Source organism: Calonectris borealis, chromosome 4, assembly GCF_964195595.1.
Source record: "Calonectris borealis chromosome 4, bCalBor7.hap1.2, whole genome shotgun sequence".
In the NCBI taxonomy this organism is placed as follows: domain Eukaryota; kingdom Metazoa; phylum Chordata; class Aves; order Procellariiformes; family Procellariidae; genus Calonectris; species Calonectris borealis.
In genome coordinates this window covers 32001245-32021782 of record NC_134315.1, presented here as the reverse complement: position 1 = coordinate 32021782, position 20538 = coordinate 32001245, and the positions used below count along the sequence as shown (strand labels likewise).

At 42.8% G+C, this 20538-nt stretch overlaps 1 protein-coding gene across 1 annotated transcript in view; it reads right to left on the bottom strand.

Moving 5' to 3' along the window:
• CRACD (capping protein inhibiting regulator of actin dynamics) overlaps positions 1-20538 on the bottom strand; it is a 137789-nt gene that overhangs the window by 41112 nt on the left and 76139 nt on the right. Inside the window, exon 5 of the mRNA XM_075149143.1 lies at positions 3287-3455. Within this exon, the coding sequence (XP_075005244.1) occupies positions 3287-3455 (169 nt within the window). The remainder of the gene's footprint in view (positions 1-3286; positions 3456-20538) is intronic.

Sequence of the window (20538 nt, the reverse complement as noted above, 5' to 3'; positions counted from 1 at the left end):
GTGATTTCTTTGTAACGAGGATGACGTTATGTAGGTGACCTGAGAACAGTTTTACAGGGATTATGCGGAACTTGATGGGGATTTACAAATAAAGGAGTCCCATTTCGTGGACAGGCACATTCAAGAGACTGAATGTTACTGAGACTTTTCCCTGGAAGAAGATCAATGTTGTCACAGTTGAGTCTTAAAGACCTGACAGGTCTGCTTCCAGGTCCTTTGAAATATTGCATTCAGCCCAAGTAAAGGTACTTTACTGCACTCTCTGTAAGAAAAATGTAATTCCCCGCTGCCTCTGCACATCAACCCAGAATGACAAACTTTTTGTGAGGCACCACACAGGTGCCCTTTCAGGTATTTCCTCACAATGCTTCCTTAGTCAACTGTGACAAATAAGACAAATATAAAATCTTATAAAGTGCCAAATCATAGCCTCAGAACAGAAGCTTTTGGAGACTTTAGTAAAGCTCCACAAATGCAATTTAACTTGTCTTGTACTAAGCACTTCCATCTCCCAGCTCATACGGTGAGGACAGAAAGGTAATGAATACAGTTTTAACTTTGTAAACTCGAGGAGGACAATATAAAAGTGGGAAAAGGAATTCCAGTCTTTCACAAGGCAGGGCAAGACAAATTGCAGTAGCAAACCTTCGACCTGGGAACTGCAAAACAACATGGATGAATAAATAGGTTGAAGTGCGCATACATCAGGATACCAAACAAGTTATTTGCATCTGATGAGTCCAGGAAGTCGCTGTAAGAAAGGATGGACAGGGAGATCTCTCAGGCAGCTTCCAACTCAGCTAGTCAATCTACACTGTATGCAGATTTCCTAAATGGTTCCTCGTATGTCTGCATCACCCGGTTGGCGCAGTCTCTATTAGAGGTTCAGACGTTAGCTCTGAGCAGGCTTGTAAGCCATACACCGCACAGTGAAATACTAGCTTAGGTCTTGGAAGCAATACAGATCTCTTACTTAGCCTATACCCATTTATTTTCTTGCCTCTACCTTCCTGAAGCAGCTTTCTTCCTTAATATCTTTTCAAAATAATAACCTCCCCCTCCCCAAAACAAAACAAAAAGTCCACATGAAACATCTGCAGATAACAAATTAACGTACTTTACAGGTCGCTGAAGAAATATAGCTCTATTAAGGGAATGGGAACATCCCTGAACTTTCATTGCAAAATTGGAACTTTTATTAAGCTTTTGTATATATACAGTTGTTGTACATTCTTAAAGAGTTTGAAGCAAATGGTTTTATAAAACTACTCAAGATCTTGGTTATATAAATACACTACTAGTTATTTATATTTGCTCCAGTCCATTTCTATATGAATAATGGCAGATATGGTAATGTATTTACTGTCAGACAACTTGTAAACAACTGCATATATTATTTTACTTAAATAGGTTATCTCTGCATTCAATTCATAAACATTTGAAATTATGCTAAAGACAAAAAAATGTAATGGATGGAAGCAATGCTGAAAACAGAAAAGGGTGGCAAAGCTAAGCTCCCCAAAGCAATCTAATGCACTGCACTGAACATCCATCCTTGTTGTAAGATGAGTAACGTGGCAAACGCTACCTGCAAACTGAAAATTATTGTCAAATCCCACCCACGTTTGCACCACAAAGCCTGACAGGGAAAACAGAGTTTCCCTGACACGGAAAACAGTATTTCTAGCAGGCTAAAACAGAAGCATCTCTCACGAATCACACGTGCAAAAAGAAATGTTCCACTTGAGATGAGTTGTGGGACCCTTCACATCTGCTAATCCCCTGTGACTTAAATTGTGCAGTCTAGTTTATTCCACTAAAGACTTACATTTAATGCCTTTATTAATTAGAAAAATTAATACGTTTAAAAATGCAAGCATTTAGCAGCCTCACAAGGGTCTGCCACACCTTCACTTCACCGTTGAGGAACGGGACAAGTTCCCGTATCACTGTTTGTTTCTGGGTGCAGCACTGCATTTTGAGTTACACTGAGTGGGAAATCACTGATAGCGAGATGATGCCCTTTGTTTTACTCTTGTTCGCTAGTTTGCTCTTGAGGCAAAAGGTACTGTAACTTCCTATGGTCGCTCAGCATCATGCACACAGGCAATGCAACGCAGTAGCCGTCAGTCACGTCTCCACCTACAGTGTGGCTATGCTGTCTTGATTTTCTGAAAAGCCGGGACAGGCAAAAGGATGTGCACAATATTGCACTGCAGAAACCAAAGGGGAAATGTAGAATTTAAGAGAATTTCATAGAATGGAACAAAAAATCCAGAAGCTTAAAAAAAAAATTAAAAAAAAAAAAATTGCACCATTGAAAATACTGTGCAGGGTGATGTTTCTGATACACATTTCTTTCATGTGAGCGAGGAATTTGGTATGGTTTTTTGATCCTCAGATTTTTTGTTACTTTCACACTCCCCAGTGCAGTTGCTTTTCTTCCAAAGAAGCAGGCTTTGGCCAGGAGTCAACTAACCTCCCTGAGACTTTCAGTTGTAAAGTGAGGTAAGTATTACTGACTCAATTCGTTTGTGCATCCGGTCTTGCTTTTTTGTTGTTGTGGTGGATTTTTTTGTTTTGATTTGGTTTTTTTTTTCTGTTCTGTTCCTAGTTAGAGGTTGCTGACTAGTTAACTCTGTGCAGTTTCTTTCTCCCATCATTTCTGCAGCAAACTCTCATGCTCTCCTCCTCTCCTCTCTTGTCACTGGAATATGATCTGATTTCCCGGTGCCTCTCTCCCCTCTCTTCCTTCTTCTACTCTACATTCAATTCGGATCAGAATAAAAGCAGGCTGTTTGTTGACCCCAATTACAATGCAAAAACTCTACAGGATGGACTAAAAGAGAACATCTCTATCCTGACTCAGACATAACACCTTGCAGGGAAAAGTATGCAACAAAGTATCTGCAGCAGCCAGTTCAAGTTTCCCTTTCCCCAGTTTTAAAAACATGGATGCCATTAATACTTCCACTCAGGTGTTCGCCACGGAGTTCTGTTAAATCACGGAGCCGGATTCAAATTAATTTCTGCTTCACCCTGGGATTTCTTTTTTGCAGACTGGCACACTATACCCAATAAGTAACACGTGCAAGAAGCGAGACCTCGGGGTCTACAGCGGCGGGTGTCACGTTCAGAGGAGGGACAGAGATGCACACGCTTCCTAACAAGCGGCGTGCAACTTGCTACCACTCACCAGAGGGAGAATTTAAATGTAATTCCATTAAAAGCCGGGAGAACACGCCTTGCGTTTGCACGGGCCAGCAGCAGACCCGTGTGAGCTTACCTCAGACCACCGTTCGGCTCTTCATCGGAGGAGAAGGTGCCGTTGCAGACGTTGCCGAAGGAGCGGCTGGGCTTCAGTTTGGCTTCCTCGCAGTCTGACGCCGGCTCTCTTTTCTTCCTCTTACCGAAGAGCTTCTTGAAAGGCTGGAATTTGCCTGCTTTTTTCTTGTCTGTGGATTACAAGACAAGCAGGCGCAGGGCTGAGGGACGCGGTGCCTCGGCACGGCTCGCGAGCACGCACCGCGGCAGCAGCTTCAAAGGAAGAATGAGGTCAAAGAGCAAGTCACCAGCCCGAAGCAGCCCGGCGCTTGCCATGTAAATGCAGGGCTGCAACTCGCTGCTGACGCGTCATATTGACAAAGCAAACGTAACAGTGTTAAAACATCTGCTCTTGGGTTTAAGGATCTGCTTGGAGGTGTCAGTGCAGCCAAACATATGGATGAGGAGAAAGGATAATTTTGTAGAGCCAGAACTTATATATTATTTATTATTTGAGGCTCATTTTTAGGCTTTTCACCACACTTCTGTTTTGATCTTTTCACCAAAAGACAAGCACTGCTTTGGTCATCCCACTGCGGCAGGTGCTGGATCCTCTGCCTTGAATTACAAGCAATTGAAAATAACCTACTCTATTTTACTTACGTAGCCTCATAACCAGACAAGCCAATTTGCAAATGAACAAAGAGAACAGGATAAAGTTCTGTTGGCTTGCTGGTGGGTTACTTCAATAAACATCCAGCTTTATATCAGCAAAGTCAATATATTTTTCTGACTTTTTTTCCCCCAAGTAACTGAGGACAGAATTTGACCAAGCATTTCTTCCTTGAGACGCTTAAATTTTAAAAGCTGCACCAAAAAAACCATGGCAAAAAGACAAAACAGACATGAAGACAGGAACAAGAAATTAAAAAGTTAACCAGAAAAAAAAAACACCTTTTTTTCCCACCAAAACCTGAAGAAAATAAACGCAGTTTCAAACTACTCTCCCCACATCTAGTAAAAGAAGTACCAAGAGTTTCTTGTTAACCATTGCCAAGAATAAGTTAATTTCTCTGGTTTGGGATGCACCAAAGAATTTCTAGAATATCGTAACTATCAAAGAGCTTAATTTCTTTTCTGCCTCTACTTAATTTTGCATTAAATCTTAAAACAAACAAACAAAAACCCACCAAACTTTTAGCCTCCTATCATAATCCAGTTTGAGAAACATCATGTTGTACTGGTGACAAATATTTTCATAAGCTATTTAAATCCCTATATGGGCTTTTCTCCCAGGCTGCGTGCATAAGCACTGCCTCAGCATGCTCTACTCTGCAACCAGCAACAGCTCACAGGAAAAGTACGTAGAAGGCCCCTGTAGGAACATTTGACCAGGAAACATGAAAAATTTTCTGTAGTGCAATAGTACTCTTCAATACCACATCAGGTTTTACACTCCACTCTGCTATACCTGCGTATGGCAAAGCCACATCTGGGTAACACCCCTCTGTAGTTGCTGGAGGCATAACTGCAGGGTATTTAGAGAGAGAAAATGTGCCCAAGCACATTGCGATCTGGCTACTTCCAGTGGCAAGTGGTTTCCCAACTAGCATGGTGCCAGCGACCACGCGTTGAACCCAGGGATGGGATCAAACTTATACAAAGAGCAAAAAAGCTACTCCTTGTGAATCTGATTATATCTGTACCTGATTATGGATGAAGCAGGAAACCTAGATTGAAATTATAAAGTCAAAGATGTAACAGATAGTAATTCTGCATTTCCTTTACAGATCCCTAAGAAGTTTACACAGGCATCAGTCTTCTCCTTGCGCAGTCAAGACGCACAGCATTTCTGCAACTTCATTAAGACAACAAGGCATCCCAGTAGCAGCATAAAGATAACAAGCTGAATTATGAACCTCAAATTAAGGCCCAGCATTAAAATTTTTCCATCTAGAATCGCTGACCCACAATGAGCAGATGAGAAAAACAACCACCACTGAAGCAGCCGTTTTACCAGCGTAGAAGAAAAAGGGGTACAGAAGTTTACTCTCCCTGTCCCCTAGCTCTGCTTTCCATAAGCTGACCAACTCCCATCTCCAGCCAGACCAATTGCTTGCTGCTCAATTCTGACTTTAGAGAAATATATTCCTATAAGAACCCCCTAACAGACAGGCAGGCAGAGAAAGAGAGGACTTACTGCTCTAGGCCGCAGCTGTCCCAACCCTTCTCGCACTTCAGAGACTGCCTGCAAAAACTCATAAATGAAATAGTGGCGCATACAGGAGAGAAAGCATCAGTAACAGGCACAAGACTGGGTGAAAGAGCTTTTTTTCCACAGTTCCCACCTTGCCTGCTTCCTCAGCCTTCTTTGAAAGAGAAGGCTGTGTGATGCCATTTCTGCTGGTCAATGTAATTTACTGCATACATCAATTCAACTACAGCATTTTTAAAAAAGGTTCTCACTGTGTCATTCATCCATGCTACCCTTGTCCCCTCCTCTTTTGGAGGTCTTCCGATATAACTGTGAATTACCTCATCAACTCCAAATCTACTGTACTGATTCACCAACTACGAATCTAGGTGTTGAACAAGTAAGATAGGTCAACACAGCTTTCATTTCATCAAAATGGGTGAAAGCCAACATGGTTATCTCCAGCCAAGATCTGCTTTTCTCCATCTGATTTAACATGTCCCTTAGCTGTTTCCCCGCTCCATACCCCATCATCACAGTTGTCACATCACTAAGCGTGAATTCTTTAAATTAGGCTTCGTGACTCATTGCAAAAGCAACGAGACCCTTCCCTGCACAGGCTGCACACGCTATTCCCCATCCTGCCAGCGCAGAGATAAGGAGCAGCCAGCCCTTCCAGGTTTCTAAGGAGGCAATGCCTGACTGCTAAGGCAAAGTCTATTTATGTAAATTTTTCACAAGATCTTACGAAGGAAGATGTGGGATGACATCACCTACAGGGTAAAATGCTTCCTATAACAGTAAAACAAGTACAAAAAGAAATCCAAACATTGGCAATGCAACAGACAACGCCCTGCACAAAAGCCTTTCGAGTCTCTAATGCTAGAGCTCAAACATGACTCATCCCTCTTGTCTATCTATACTGCAGAAAGGAAAAAATGGGATAGGAAAGGCTGAAGGTTGGGACACCCAATGCTATCGGCTTGTGTCAAGGGCAATTGCTGAGATAGCCAGGAAACAAGTCTGCTTACATGGGCCATTTGCTTCTCTCCTTATTCACTTGAATGGGAATTCTACAGATCCAGCCCCAGGAGAACACGGGAAATCAGCAATTAAACCTTTTTCCTGTCTCTTTTTCAAGCCTCTCTTGATCAAATCACTGTAAACAGTTAACACTAAATCAGTTTTGAATCACAGAAAAACATGAGGTGTGAAGGCGACAGATAAACAAGGTTGGATACGCTAGCTAGAATAACACAGCACATATGGTAAACGCTCCCTTCTCAGCTTATTCCAGAAGACTAGCAGAGCAGATTAGAATAATCTTTAACCTGTCATATAATTTGTCAGCTGCATAAAGACATGCAGTGCTGAACACAGAGCCAGTTAAAGCGCAGAGCATTGGCGTTATGAAGACAGCACATGGTCCTTCCACCCCTAACGACAGAGGGGAGACCAACAGGAGCAGCTACTCCTATCCCACTCTCTCTTTCACTCTAAGGCTCTCTCCAAGAAAGATGAAGGCCGGTGCAATGGGCTTTATTGCCGGTAAATCAGGCACAGCCTTTGGACTCCAGCTGGCAAAGCCTTAGCAACGCACCAGCTGACAAATCCCCGTAAGATAGCTTGTACTTAAACTACTCAAATGTCACCCAAACCCATTGGGATTCCTATGCCTTTCAAAAACTGCACAGAGCCGTCAACACAAGCACAGGTCAAATAAAGACTTAAATGCCGCTCGTACAGAGGGAAGAGATTTAAATGATTGGAAAGAGAGCGAGCAATGTACCCCAAACGACAGGCACAACGCAGGGGTGAGGCTGCACCACTGGATGGGACAGAGGAGATGTCAACGCCACTGGAAACATCTGAAAAATCTTTTCCGAGCAAAACAAGTCACACATGAGAAACAGAAAGCCTCACACAATCATAGAAAAGACACCTAAAGACATAACAAGGTGTTGGTTCCTTGTAGCTTTTCCTCCTTTCTGTGATGCTGAGGGCACTCAGAGTGGGATGGGTGAGACCTGCAGGGAGCCACCTCTCTGAGCAGAGCTGACCAAGCAAAAGCATCAGCTGGTAGGCAGAAAGATGACTGTTGAGGGGAAAAATAAATAAAAGCAGGATTTATAGTGACTTTTTAAAGTTGAAGTTATTGCGGCCAAGATTTTTCAAACCTCAGTTTTGCAATGAGATTTGCGGAGACTTCACAGACATTTGTTCATTACGTGAAATGCAGCACCTGTCTGCAATACCTATCTGTAGAACCAGATATTGTACAGGAGCTGTCTCCAAAGTAATGAGTTCCTTGCCAGTGAATTTCATGGCTATAAAATATGGTGTAATAGGCTAGATTAATGAGGATATGAATTATTAAATTGAATAGGAATTTTTATAGAGAATTTAGAGAATGGAAATCCACATGCATGCAGCATTAAGAACTGCATGGCGGGGAAAGGGCAGGTGGTTTACTGGGCTACAAGCACAATACAGCAGCTGAGGCGAAAAAGAGAACTAAAAAATACTGTTAAGAAGGTAAGTTGACTGACACGCTAATCACATCTCTACAGCAGAAAAAAGTGGTTATGTCATACATTGCCAGTATCAGTAATAAAAAACCCCACCTTGATTTTAAGCTAATGGTATGTTTACTCATGCTCTTTTTAAAATAACTCAGGGATATCCACTACCATAAGCACTGCCCTGTTGAGCCCAGGGTTGGCCATGCAGCTGCACAAACTTGTCTGCTTTTCAGGTCCCCACCAAACAAGCCACCCTGTCTCGCCCCGGCCCAGCCGGTTCTCGTAGGGCACAGAGCTTCCCTGTGCAAACCGGGATTGGCGCTTGCCTCCAGCTTTCCGACCCACTCCAGGGCTCAGTACATCCATTTCTGTGAGTCCCCAGAGCTGCTCGTTATTGCCGATAAAGTTGCGTACAGAGCCGGGAGCAGCGCTCCCCAGAGAGGCGTCTCCACCCCTCCAGGAAAGGGAAACAAATTGTTTGGGAACAAGCAAGCAGGAGGGCAGACTCTGCTCTGCTTAACCGTGTTCCCACGTTTTAAAATAGGTGTGAGCTCCTGTACCTATTGTGGTCCATCAGACTTCACAGGGAAAGTTGGTTTCTGTCGGTCTTCTGCCTCCATGACCTGCCCTGGTCCATGCCCTCTCTTCCCTATGTAGCTAAAGCAAAAGCTGGGGTTGATAGATGGAGACAGTCCAGATATACAAAGCAGACACAAACACCAAAGATCCCAAGGAAACATGTAAGCTACCACAAAGGGAATAAAGATCGACATAAAAAAGACTGACGCTCAGATTCAATAACATAACTTCCCAGCAATGAGTTCAACTGCGCGAGACATTTAGCGATAGCGCATAACACTCGTAAAGAGGACAGTAGGCAACAGTCCCATGCTGACAGAGACAGGATGAGATAATATAACCAGAGATTAAATCAATACCTGAGAAACGTTAAATGAAAACAAGACTGAGAGGGATCAAAGGCGACAAGTTGGTGCAGCCACAATATTCTCATGAAACACCTAGGCAAAGCGAAGGAAAAATAGCATGCCAACGCTTGCCTGTTTTTCCAAGAGTATCAAATGATCTTATAAGAGATACTATTTCTTGCGAACCTTGTCCCACAGAGAAGATGAGGTATTCTTGGATTACCTGATATAAACTAGTAATACTACCTAAAGTATCCGTAACACAGCAAGAACCAATCTTACTTTTCAGAAACATCTATTTTCCCTTGCCACCTGCAGAAGCAAAAGCATTTCCGTAAACAACAGCCCATTTTGTTATTTTTTTCCTCCCAAAGACCGTATCTTCCAAAGAAACCATATGTAGCTGAGATAGTCAGCTGTTAGGAGACACGTATGAATCAGCATGATGGAGTCTATTAATGTTCAAACACCATATAATATACTTTATCATCCAAAGCAAGGAAAGAGCTATTTCAACACTTCTCTTTACACAACAAGGAAGTAATAGGGAAAGTAAAACCTTATTTTACACACTTCAAGGCAAAAGGACTTAATCTCCGCTGCATGAGGATTGGCACTGTGGTCTTTAGCAGCAAGGAAGAGATACTGATGGAGAAGAGGAGTAAAAAGCAGTTTTAAAGTGTTCAGATCACACTAAACAGAAGAACTGGAGCCAAGTAAATACTGCTCCTTTCTACTTCTTCACTCTCATTTAGTCTGGCAAGAATCTGACCTCCCTTCCTTTTTCAGCTCCTGTTTTCCCCACCTATAAATTAAAGACTTCCCAGCCAGTCTTTGTATTTCTGTGCCCGTTATTTTTATTGAGTATCACCGTGGGTGATCCTAGAGGTCAGAAAGCCTCATGTTCCTCACCCAACCCTTCGTTTCGCCACCAACATCCTGCCTCCCTCATCCATCCCACTCCCAGCCTCATGCAGCACCTTTGGGATGGGAAAGACACTGCTCTCCGAGAAACACAGCCAAACCTCGAGCAGGCAGGTCGCTTTGGGAGCGTGTGGGATAGGCAGGGGGTAGTGGGGACTCTCAGCAGGGATGGCAGTGCAAGGATGTCGGTACAAACTTCAGCAGCAAACAGTACTGGGGCCAGGGAGTTTCCTCCTTCTTTCCCAGTTTCCAGGGGGGAAGCAGGTTACACTGTGAGTAGTCAGAGGGTTTAAAACAACTTGGGATACGCATCTTGAGCATAGTGACAGCAGCTAGCAGAGTTCAGACATATAAGGACATTTGTGAAAGGGTTAAGTAAATGCGATGGATGTTACTGAGGTGCTGGGCTGCATTGCAGAACATATGGGATAAGATAAAGCCTGCTTATAATAACTCTGGGCTCAGTGATGCATGTGAGACTTTCAGAAAGGAAGAGACCTCAATAGCTTCTGATTCACCAAAAAAACATTCATCCATTATGTAACAGAAGGGAGAAAGTTTTATTTTACTAGGGCAAGACTTATTAACTAAAGTTATTCATGGAAGATCCTTTTGGTATGCTGGGTTTTATCTGAGGTTTCCAGATCTGCATTAAACACTTGAGGTCAATGCAGTACAGAGATGTTGCCTCATTATTTCCTTCTCAGTGAAAAAAATCCTGCAAAACATGGGATTGCCTCAGCAGATTCGTTTCTTATATGAGACAATTCCTGCTTGAAAGCATTTAAAACCTGAACTACTGGCCAAGCTGCAGATGGAAGGATAAACCTCCCAAAGGCGAAGCGACTTGCGCGAGGCCCTGCTGCAGAGCGGTCCCAAGTCCAAGGAACACAACCTGATCGGCCAAACACCTCCCCGCTGCCCCTCCCCAGCTGCTGGCCGTCACTTGTACCTCCTCAAGGCTGGCACAAGCTGCTGACAGGTGAGGATCCTACACTCCAGTCACTATTACTAAGGTCATTCCTGCAGGGAATTGTGTTACATGAACCCTTTTTTCTGCCCCTCCAGCCTGTAGAACAAGTCCTGTATTGCACAGGTCAGCACTTTTGGATCATACCACTTCCCGTTTTTTCACCCGTGAGAGAAGGAGCATTTCATCCTCAGGGAAACTACTGGCTTACCATAGAAAATCTTAATTTTGACGAAGGGAGCTTGAAACTCGTAGACCAAACCTCTTCAGTGATAAGGCACGCGCGCTAACAGCATGCGTCTGACATCCATCGATAAGACAAAGTTGAGAGGGATCCTGAACTCAAAGGATTGAGTCAGAGTGCCACGCCAGAAAGCCTGGATGGCTGGAGGACTGCGAAATGGGAGGCAAGTATTAGGCGAGTATGAAGTATTATGTACAAACTCATTCATTTAGGGCATATTGCTGAGACGTTCTTCTAATAACTTGGCCCTGAGCAGCTAGAAATGGGCGAGAAGACAGACCTGGCCACATCAGCTGATCACAGGATAATGACAAGCCAGCACTGTGGCTCAACTACAAAAAAAGTAAATGTTATCCTGTGGAAAGAGCTCCTGGAACAGATAGGGGTTACTATCTGAGCAAGGGGGCGGAGAGCCAACTGGCTAATAAATCAGTAGGTGCTAATAAAAGGCAGAAAGCAAGCAGGTACATCCAATATATTTTGGATTGGGATTTGGAATTTTTTCCTTCTTTTGTAAGGGAAAGAACAAACTAATACATTGCTGAGGCGTTTTGACGTAAAACAAATACATTTCTGAATGTCATATAAGGGCAATCTTATTGGATAAAAATTTCTTGTCATGGTGCAAAATCAGATACAGTATTTCTGCTTTTGCTGCCTAACACAAACTGAAACCAGTAAAGACATACTGTGACGTACAGCAGCTGCAAGCACTAAAACTAGCAATTCAGGGAGCACTTTCAAAGCAGTTTCAGAACTTCAGAATTAATGAAGAAAAACAGCAGATAAAAATGTTTTTTTGATTCATTGTGACTGACAAGTGTCAAAGAAAGGCTTCAAGTGATTTTTTTTCATTTTTGCACAGCTTCAGTTTAATATACTTTTATAATGACAAACATATATATGAATTTTACCCTTGCAATTCAGAAGAACTGCTATAATACTTTAAATACGTCAGATGAAATTAAGAGAGTCAAATTTTCATTTTATGAACTTACTTAGTCCCCAGTCATAAGGGATGTCTGATTGTTAGGGGCTTTTTTGGACACTATCAATATATCTTTTGAGTTAGAGCAGCTTCATGGATCACAAGGAAAATTACCATCCATGTTCTATGAAGTAAATATACATTAAAAAACATTCAGGCCTAGTTCTACATGTAACTCTAACCGGGGAGGGGGGGGCAGCAATTACTTTATGCCTGTGTGTTGTCTTTCAAAGTTCTGAGAATTATAAGTGATATAGAAAAGCCAAGAGTGAAAGGGGTCTTATTCCAAGCAAACTACCAACCACAGCAGTGGAAACATTATTTTAATAATTTCCTCGTTAAATTTTATAAAGGTAAAGCTGAACGGGAGGCAGTAAATCCATCTCCCCTCCCCAAATTTAGGGGACTGGAATCTCAGAACCATCTCTAAATTTTGCAGTGAGTCAAGAAAACCCATATTTGAGTGACCTGGAAGCCAAGTCAAATCTAAGCTCAGGCTCAATGTGTCTAAAAGAATGAAAACACTTGTGGCCATCTCTGATTTCACAGAACTAAAATCATGCTGTCACGGTTTACAGCTGGGTAGCAAAGTAAGGAAAATCAACTATTTCTTAAGAAAAGAGCTGCATGAACCATGGCATTCAGAAATTCTCTGGCCAATTTTGGTAAAAAAACAAAGACCAAAGTGAATGCTTGCATGGTGAAAACCACAGTGAAGAGAAGTAGGGAGTTGGGAAGATTTTTTTGTTTAGGGTTTTTTTCCTGAAGAAAGCCAAACCTCAACCACCTTATTCTGTTGGGCAAGGTGGTGAGAAGGAGTCATTCCCCAGACTGGCATATCACCAAAACATCATGGGAAATAATGTCAGTCAGCAGCACAGGGGGTGAAGAACCTGCTCTGTGTTCCCATCCAAAACCTGGAAAGGCCGTGCTCTTGCAAAGAGCCGCTCCTTCTGCTGGAGCTGTGCAGAGCCAGGACAGGAGGACACCTCCTCCCCCTCACTGCTCCTCCTCCGCCTTTCTGCTGCACGCTCTCCTTTCCCAACCACTCCTCCATGCTCACTTACTCCTGATAAACAAATCCTCTTTGCACAAATTGAGATTAATTGTGGCCAGATTAAGACTCGGGACAGCTAGCCTGAGTCTGTTAGTTTGCCTATTTATCCAACATGTTTCTTCCACTGTCTGTGCAGCTTTCGCTATGTACGTTGAACCCAAGCCCCGATTATCCTCCTCCTCAGGAACAGCAGACACTAAACTGAGACATTCTCTGCTCTTCTGTTCAGGGACAAGATCCGCCTCCTGGGCACACAAGCAAGAGGCTCAGCCGAGGATCTTCATAATGCTGAAATACGCCAGACCCGGACAGATCTTCACTGCAAGCCAGGGGGGCCTTTCCCCCACTCATGCCCAGCTCACAAGTCCCCCTGCTCCTCCGCACCCTCAGCACCACAGCCTCACCGCCGGCCGCACGGAGAGCGGCACCGCACCGCGCTTTTACCTCCCCTGCTGACACACTGGTCTTCCAGTCCGCAGTGGATCTCCTTTCTGAGCGCCAAGGATAGATGGCCATTTCCACCTTTTTCTGAAATTGCTGATTTTTATAACGGAGACTACTATCAGCTTGAGGATGAAATTATTATCTCAGTATTGAGTTGAATGCTATGAAGAGAGAAGCTCCAGCTGAGCTGGCACTTAACCAGCGTTGTTACCAGCAATTTCAGTAGCAAGATTTTGAGTGGTCAAACAGACCATGGAGACAAAAACGCAAAATTGATCATTAGTATTAATCACTAATTATACCAGTATTGTATTTCAAACTTCAAAGCATTTTACAAACCTTAACTAGTAGCTCCTTATTCATCACCTGTCCCTATGTGGTAAGCAGGCAACAGGCTGAGCCACAAAGGCAAATTTCGAACAACTTTTTCACAGAGCGGAGTCAAAGACAGGACAGGGAACCCATAGCTGCTTTTCCACATCCGCACCGGAGCCCTCAGCCTGGGCTGCCTTCACCAGCCGGGCCACGCACTGACACAAGATGCGCGTAAGACATTTTTGTTACAGGAAGAGGACTGTAAGTGTCAGGGTTGAAGTTCTGGCAACTTTCTTAAACACTAGATCTGCTTTGGGAAAGGAGCTTAAAATTGACTCAATTCCACATCTTGCTGTCAACGTAATAAAATATACAGAATAAGAAGATATTTCCCTGTTGCTATTTATTAAGAAAGAAGTAGTCAGAACACACACCAAAACCAATACAATTTGTGTCTTTTCAGTGGAGCTCTTGCTATTTGGAGGCAACTGAAGAATTGAAGCGATCATGGTTTGCCTTTGTTTTCCAGAATTAAAACAGAGAAACAGGACATCACTAGAAACTTATTGACTGGTAACCTCAGAGAAATCTGATGACACTTTCCAGCTTAGACTTCCCTATAAATATCCAAGAAATAAAAACCTCTTGAATATTTTTCTTCTGATCTTTGCAACATTAACAATATTCACTTCATAAAATACTCAAATAGATGTATTTTGTCATCAAATTTATTTGGCTGACACCGAGTATATTTATTAACATAAACCACTAATAAGTAGAGGCAGTGTTATTTTAGATGTCAGCCAAGTAAGATATCTGTATGAACGCTACAAGTAGAAATATCAAGAAAAGTTTCTTTATAAGATTTGTACTGTCAAAATGGAAAAAGCCAAGCTACTACTGTGATGCTAAGTGAAACCTCCCCCTATGCGTTCTATTTTATGATGATAGAAGAAAATTAATTACTCATGAAGAGGCAAATTTAAAGAGGAGACGAGAAGCAGCCATGAAGAGATGATACTCACGTTTTTAAAATAACGTATTTTAAACGTTTTTAAAATACCTAAAAAAATTCAAATATAAAAAGGCCTTTGCCTTTTATACAAATGAACAACTCTTTATATACCTGAACTAGGACAACCAGACATTTCCTTTTAAAACATCTTCTTTCCTTTAGGCAGTGGGAACAAAGAGAAGAAACTATTTCCTATTTTTGTGCTGGTTCAGTTCCAGGCGAGGATTTGCCAGGCCAGGATGTGACTGATCACGCTAATCACACACCGTCTCACTGCGCTGAGATTACAAAGCATTATCTCCACTAAACTGGTGAAATATCAGATTTAGCCACACCAGTTGGACATGATTAAACTTCACAGAGAAAGGAGATGGCGCTTTCTCTCCAACATCGCCTGCCCACACTGCAGTTTATTTACCATTTACTATGTCCCAGAACGAAACAGAACGGAGGGGACTCAGGTGGCCAGGCAAAGCACGAGATTTCCTGTGCTGGTGAGGATGGTTAAACCTAACTACCACCAAGGGAAATTAATGCATTGTAGATTCTAGGATATGACATCAACATGGACCCTAGAATGAAAAATATTCAAGTATGCAGTTTATAAGCCTTGGAAGGACATTGGGAGCGCAGGTTGTGTCTGTCGTACTCTGAAAGGCTACAGCAGCCATAAAAGCCCAGGGGACCAGCCAAGCGCAACGCCTCCTGATGCAGCATCGTTCCAGAAAACGTCACTTGTAGGGGGTGCCTTCTGGCAGATCAGGTACACCCCAGCTGTTCCAGTATAGCAACAAGAGCAAGAAACAGAAATTCTGCTCCCGGTGCTGATTAATGCCAGGGTCTGACTGTCAAGCATGGATGGAAGCGGGAGTCCATTTCAGCAGCTCTGAACACTCGTTTCCTAGGTGCTGAAGCGCATTTTTCATCCCGGCAAGCAGCTTGGTTCAGGAATTGGTACCCTGCTTGTCCAGTTAAGGGAAGTTCAAAATGAGATTCAGGGGAAGCCCATGCTGGCCAAACTGTATTCACCTCCCTTCCCTGACTGTTTCTGTGACACCGAAGGCTTCCTGCCACCCTGCATAAAACACTCCTTCACCTGATACCTCTGCTCCACTTCTAAAACTCAAGGCTCAAGAGCAATCACTGTATAAAAAATCCCAGAAAGCAAACGTGGGGAAGGGATGGGGGCAGAGGAAAGAGGCGAGTACTCATCTAGTTTTAACATCTTTTTTTTTTACTTGCCTCGTATCTCTTCTTAATTTATCTAGACTACAAACGTTCAGTAGCTGAAACAGTATTTTTCCACCTCTGTAAAGCACCATCCAGGGTTACAGCAGCACATGCAAGTTCGAAAGAATTGTAACAGTACAAAAATAATACACAAGCCAAAAGAAAAGTTTATAAAAATAATCAGATTCCATTTTGTGACCAATTAGCCTCAAGAGATGCACGCATCTCTCTCCTTGACGCATTCTGAAGCTGAGATACCTCAAAGCGTCTTGAAGCCAATCCAGGTTGCGCTTCTTGAAGCCTTCCTCACACTATCATTTCTGAAAGATTTGTCAAGTGTGAGTACGGAAACAACAGTAGTTTTTGCTTTGTGTTGTGGGCAGTCTTTTTAATCATGGCATAAAGAAAGAGAAAGTTAACATTTATAGCCAAAAGTCCTAGGTGAAGAGAACAGTCATTCCAGTGCTCTTTGTTGGCCCTCTGTCAGATCCCCAGATCCCCATACCAGGTTTTCTACTGCATTTTTGGAAAAATCCTGATGCTCTAAATAACTGTGCTAATCTTGATGCTTCTTTAAACAACAGAGCTAAAGCCCAAAAGCCATGTGTGCGTAACACCCACCCAGGACAGTCAAGGAAAGAACCATTCATACCATTTAGGTATATGAAATGACAGCACCGTCAGTTATACGAAGGTAACTCTGCACAATGTACAAGTTAAGCTCAGTCTTCTCCCACCCCTTCGTCCCCTCTTCTTCACTTTTTAAGACCAAGTCTTGAATATTATATGGAAGAAAGAAAAATGCCAGTCGCCAGTCATGAGGCAGGAACACATTGTAACGCCAATGCAAAGCAACATTTTCTCCAGGAGTTTTCATCAGAGGGTATGTCTCAATCGCAACAGAAACACCAGTTCCTCCTTTTTCTGCTTTTCTGCTGTAAATTATTTGGAGCTAAACCATAAAATGCACAACTGCACTGCATCAGAACAAAATAGGAGACAGAGATGCGATTGTGCCCCTAAAGAGGCACGATCTCCCTCCAAATCTTCTGGTTTTCAGTCTGGCTTGATTTATCAGCTTTTATAAAGCTGATGGCAGAGGCATGACATATATGCCAGGATATGGATTGTTCACAATTTGTTTGCAGAGAACATTACTCTCAGCAAATGCAGTTCTAGCTGCTTTGTTTAGTCACAGTTAATACTATGTATATCTGCTGTCTGGCTGACTGATTCGCACAAACAGGTTTGAGTTTAAGTATTTTAGACTGTAAACTGAAAATTAACTAATGACAAATAATCTGTTGTACCACCTGCTGTACCTAACATTCCAACAAATGCTAAATGAAGATGAGTTTCTTACGTTTCTGTACATGAAATTTATCATGTACTTACATATTGCAGATCACTGACAAATCTGGAAAAAAAATCTGGAAAGAATACACACAGCTACCTAGCATTATATATCCATATTCATTAATAGGAGGGCAGCTGCTACTTCGAAGGTGCCAGTTCGGAAACTACAGTCAAACATGTGATTAAAAGGTGTTCCAATACGTGTATTTGATTTTGGTAAACAGCCTCCTATAGGGGCATCACCCACATTGTATCCTAAAGCTCCAGGAATGGTAAGGCAATGCAGATAGTAACTGGATAACCACTTAACCGAATAATGGAAAATAAGAGAGCAATGAGATTTCACTACTTTGTAACAAAAATGATTTGAACTGCTTTTAAAAACACAATAAAATTTTTACTAAGTTCTTCCAAAAGCACACGGAAGTGTTTTCCCCAATTTTATTTAAATAAAACATTCGGAGTGAAGTGGAAAGCGACACTGGATAGAACCTGAGGCAGGTTATCTACCTGTAACTGTTCCTCTTCGAGGTGCCCTGGCCATGTGTACATCCATGCAACTGATGCCTATCCGCAAGCCTTGCTGGCGGGCGAGCGTTTCAGCCTGGCAGACTGACAGCCGCACGCTCTGCGTGGACGCCACAGGCACTGCGCGTCACTGCCAAAGAGGCCAAAAGCCTCTTAACCAGAGGATCTGGAATTTAGCCAGGACCAGGGCAGAAAGGACAGCTGTGAGAACTCGTGCAAGACCTTACCTCTCAGAGAAGGACACGAAGAAGGCAATCCATGCTCCCTCCTTGTAACATCAAGTGTTTGTTTACTTATACGGTCTGCCACAAAAACTGCCTGTAGAAAAGTCCTCAGAACCCCCAGTGAAACTCTCCAAAGACTGTCAGCCTTTGCAGCCGTGGTGGCTGCCAAGTGGAAACACAGTGCTTACTCACAGCACGACAGGAACCCAAGCAGCAGCTCCACAGACCTCCGTCCTGGGTGACTTATGCAGAGTCATCACCAGCAATACTTGGCCTCTAGCAGAACAAGCCCAAATTGAAGGGGGAAAGGGGCTTGTTTTGCTTTGTTTTTTACTGAAAACAGCTTAGTTTTTCTTCCAAGATCCACAGTGGGTAAAAGCAAGGCAGGTGTAAGTCCCTCAAGCTGCTGATGGGCAAGGGCACAGCCACCAAGGCAGCCTTGCAGGACTCTGCTCTCTTCTGCTGGAATGGGCTCTGTGCCAGCGCTAGGAAGTTTTGAGGACCTGACCTTGCTGTGGATAGCTGTGCTGCCCTGCCCTGCCCTGCCGGACCATGCCATCAGACTGGTAAGGTTGGTTTGTACCTGTTCTTCAGGATACCCCAAGCACCCTCTGCAGAGTCAGCCTCTTATTATCCTCCAGCACCTGAGTAGTCAGCTGGGGCAAACACAGCCACAGAGCAGCTGGTCATCCCCGCTTCAGGCTATATTGCAAAATGGGACAAGTGCTCTGTAGGCTAAAGAGGACACGTCATTTAGGGAAACAGCATTCCACATAAGAATTAAATGTAGTCTGCCATGGGAGAAGAAGAACATGAAAAGATTGTATCTTTGGAGTGAGGAGACAGGATTTTAATCTCACTATTTAATACGAAACCAGTAAACTAGAGAACAGAAGTCTCCCAACTACACTGGGCTGAGATCTCTAATTAGTTCATGAAGCATTTTACTGAAAGTATAATTTTATATGTGTAGCAAAGCGAAAGGTACTGATTAATTGCAGCTCATTAAGTGTAAGCTGTTTTGTAATTAGGAAAAATTAATGCAGGCATGGCAAGGTTGGTGCAGAAAAGAATTCCACCTGAGTGAGTGTCGCATTTCCAATAGCAGCCAGTCTGCTCAAGCAGCAGAGGAATAATTTGAAATTCAGTCCTGACCCATAGGGACAGGCAGTCAGACCATGCATTCCAACTTTTCTGAAAGAGGACTAGGAAGAAACCTTATAAAACAAAGATAATGAATGCCTTCGCTACAAATGGCAGGGTTAGCCAATTAGTGGCTGTCTCCATCCATGAGCTATTAAAACTTCATGTTCCATGTATAAAAAGCATTGCTATCCTATCTAGAGTACTTGTGGATGGATAAATCACCTGTCTTCACGTTATCATTTTTTAGAATTCTGCTAATACTTACACAGAAGTAAGATAAGTAAGTAAGACTTATCTCTTATGTAAATTGTATGCTTCTTAAGGAATCACAAACAAACAAATATCACAAGTGACATATTACCAACAAGATTTTAATAGCATAGTATTTTCAAAATTTGCTCTTTACCCATTTTGGGAGAGAAAGTTTGCTGTGGGTGAGAGAGTTCAGAAACTATTGCACATAGTAGGATAGAAAAGGGACTGAAAACAAAGGCAAAATGAAGCCCTAGCTCAGAAGCATGTTCTGCGAACAAGACCACCAAGGCATGCAAAATTGTCATCATTCATCTCAGCTAGAAGGCTGGCAAACTGTAGATATTCTCTATCTTTCTACTTTTAATCCTATCCATGAAACACAGCTCCCCTCAGAGAAACCAAATACATTTTAGCCAATCCTTTTTCTATTAAAGGAGGCAGCGGCCATGGACACAGGTGTCCTAGAACAGCAACTTTCAGAAAAGACTCACGTGACATTGAATCAGACTCGTCCCCCACAGCTGGCTGCCAGGGATTTTTACATCTGTACAGTGGTGCTATACAGTGAGCGACCTCAAAACCCAGTATAAGACAAGACAGTGACGCACCATTTTATTTGGTGGTGATTGTATAGCAAATGGTTTTCTACAAAAGCAGGCACCAAATTTTGGGAAAGTCTGGGCCTGGAATTTGCAGGTCAGTTATGACTTAACTAGTAATAGCTAACGCAAGTGTGAAAGCTACATGAGAAACAGTTTCCTTCCCACACTGCCACTGGTGAAGTTGCCTACAAAAAGAAGACTAGAAAGGTCTGAAAACTTCACACAAGTCAATTCTTTTCTTTGTACTGAATGGACACGCTGTACTCCCACTCCTTCACAAAGGAAGTTAAGAGCTTCTTTATATTTCAAGCCTACTCTGTTTTTCTCAACAAAA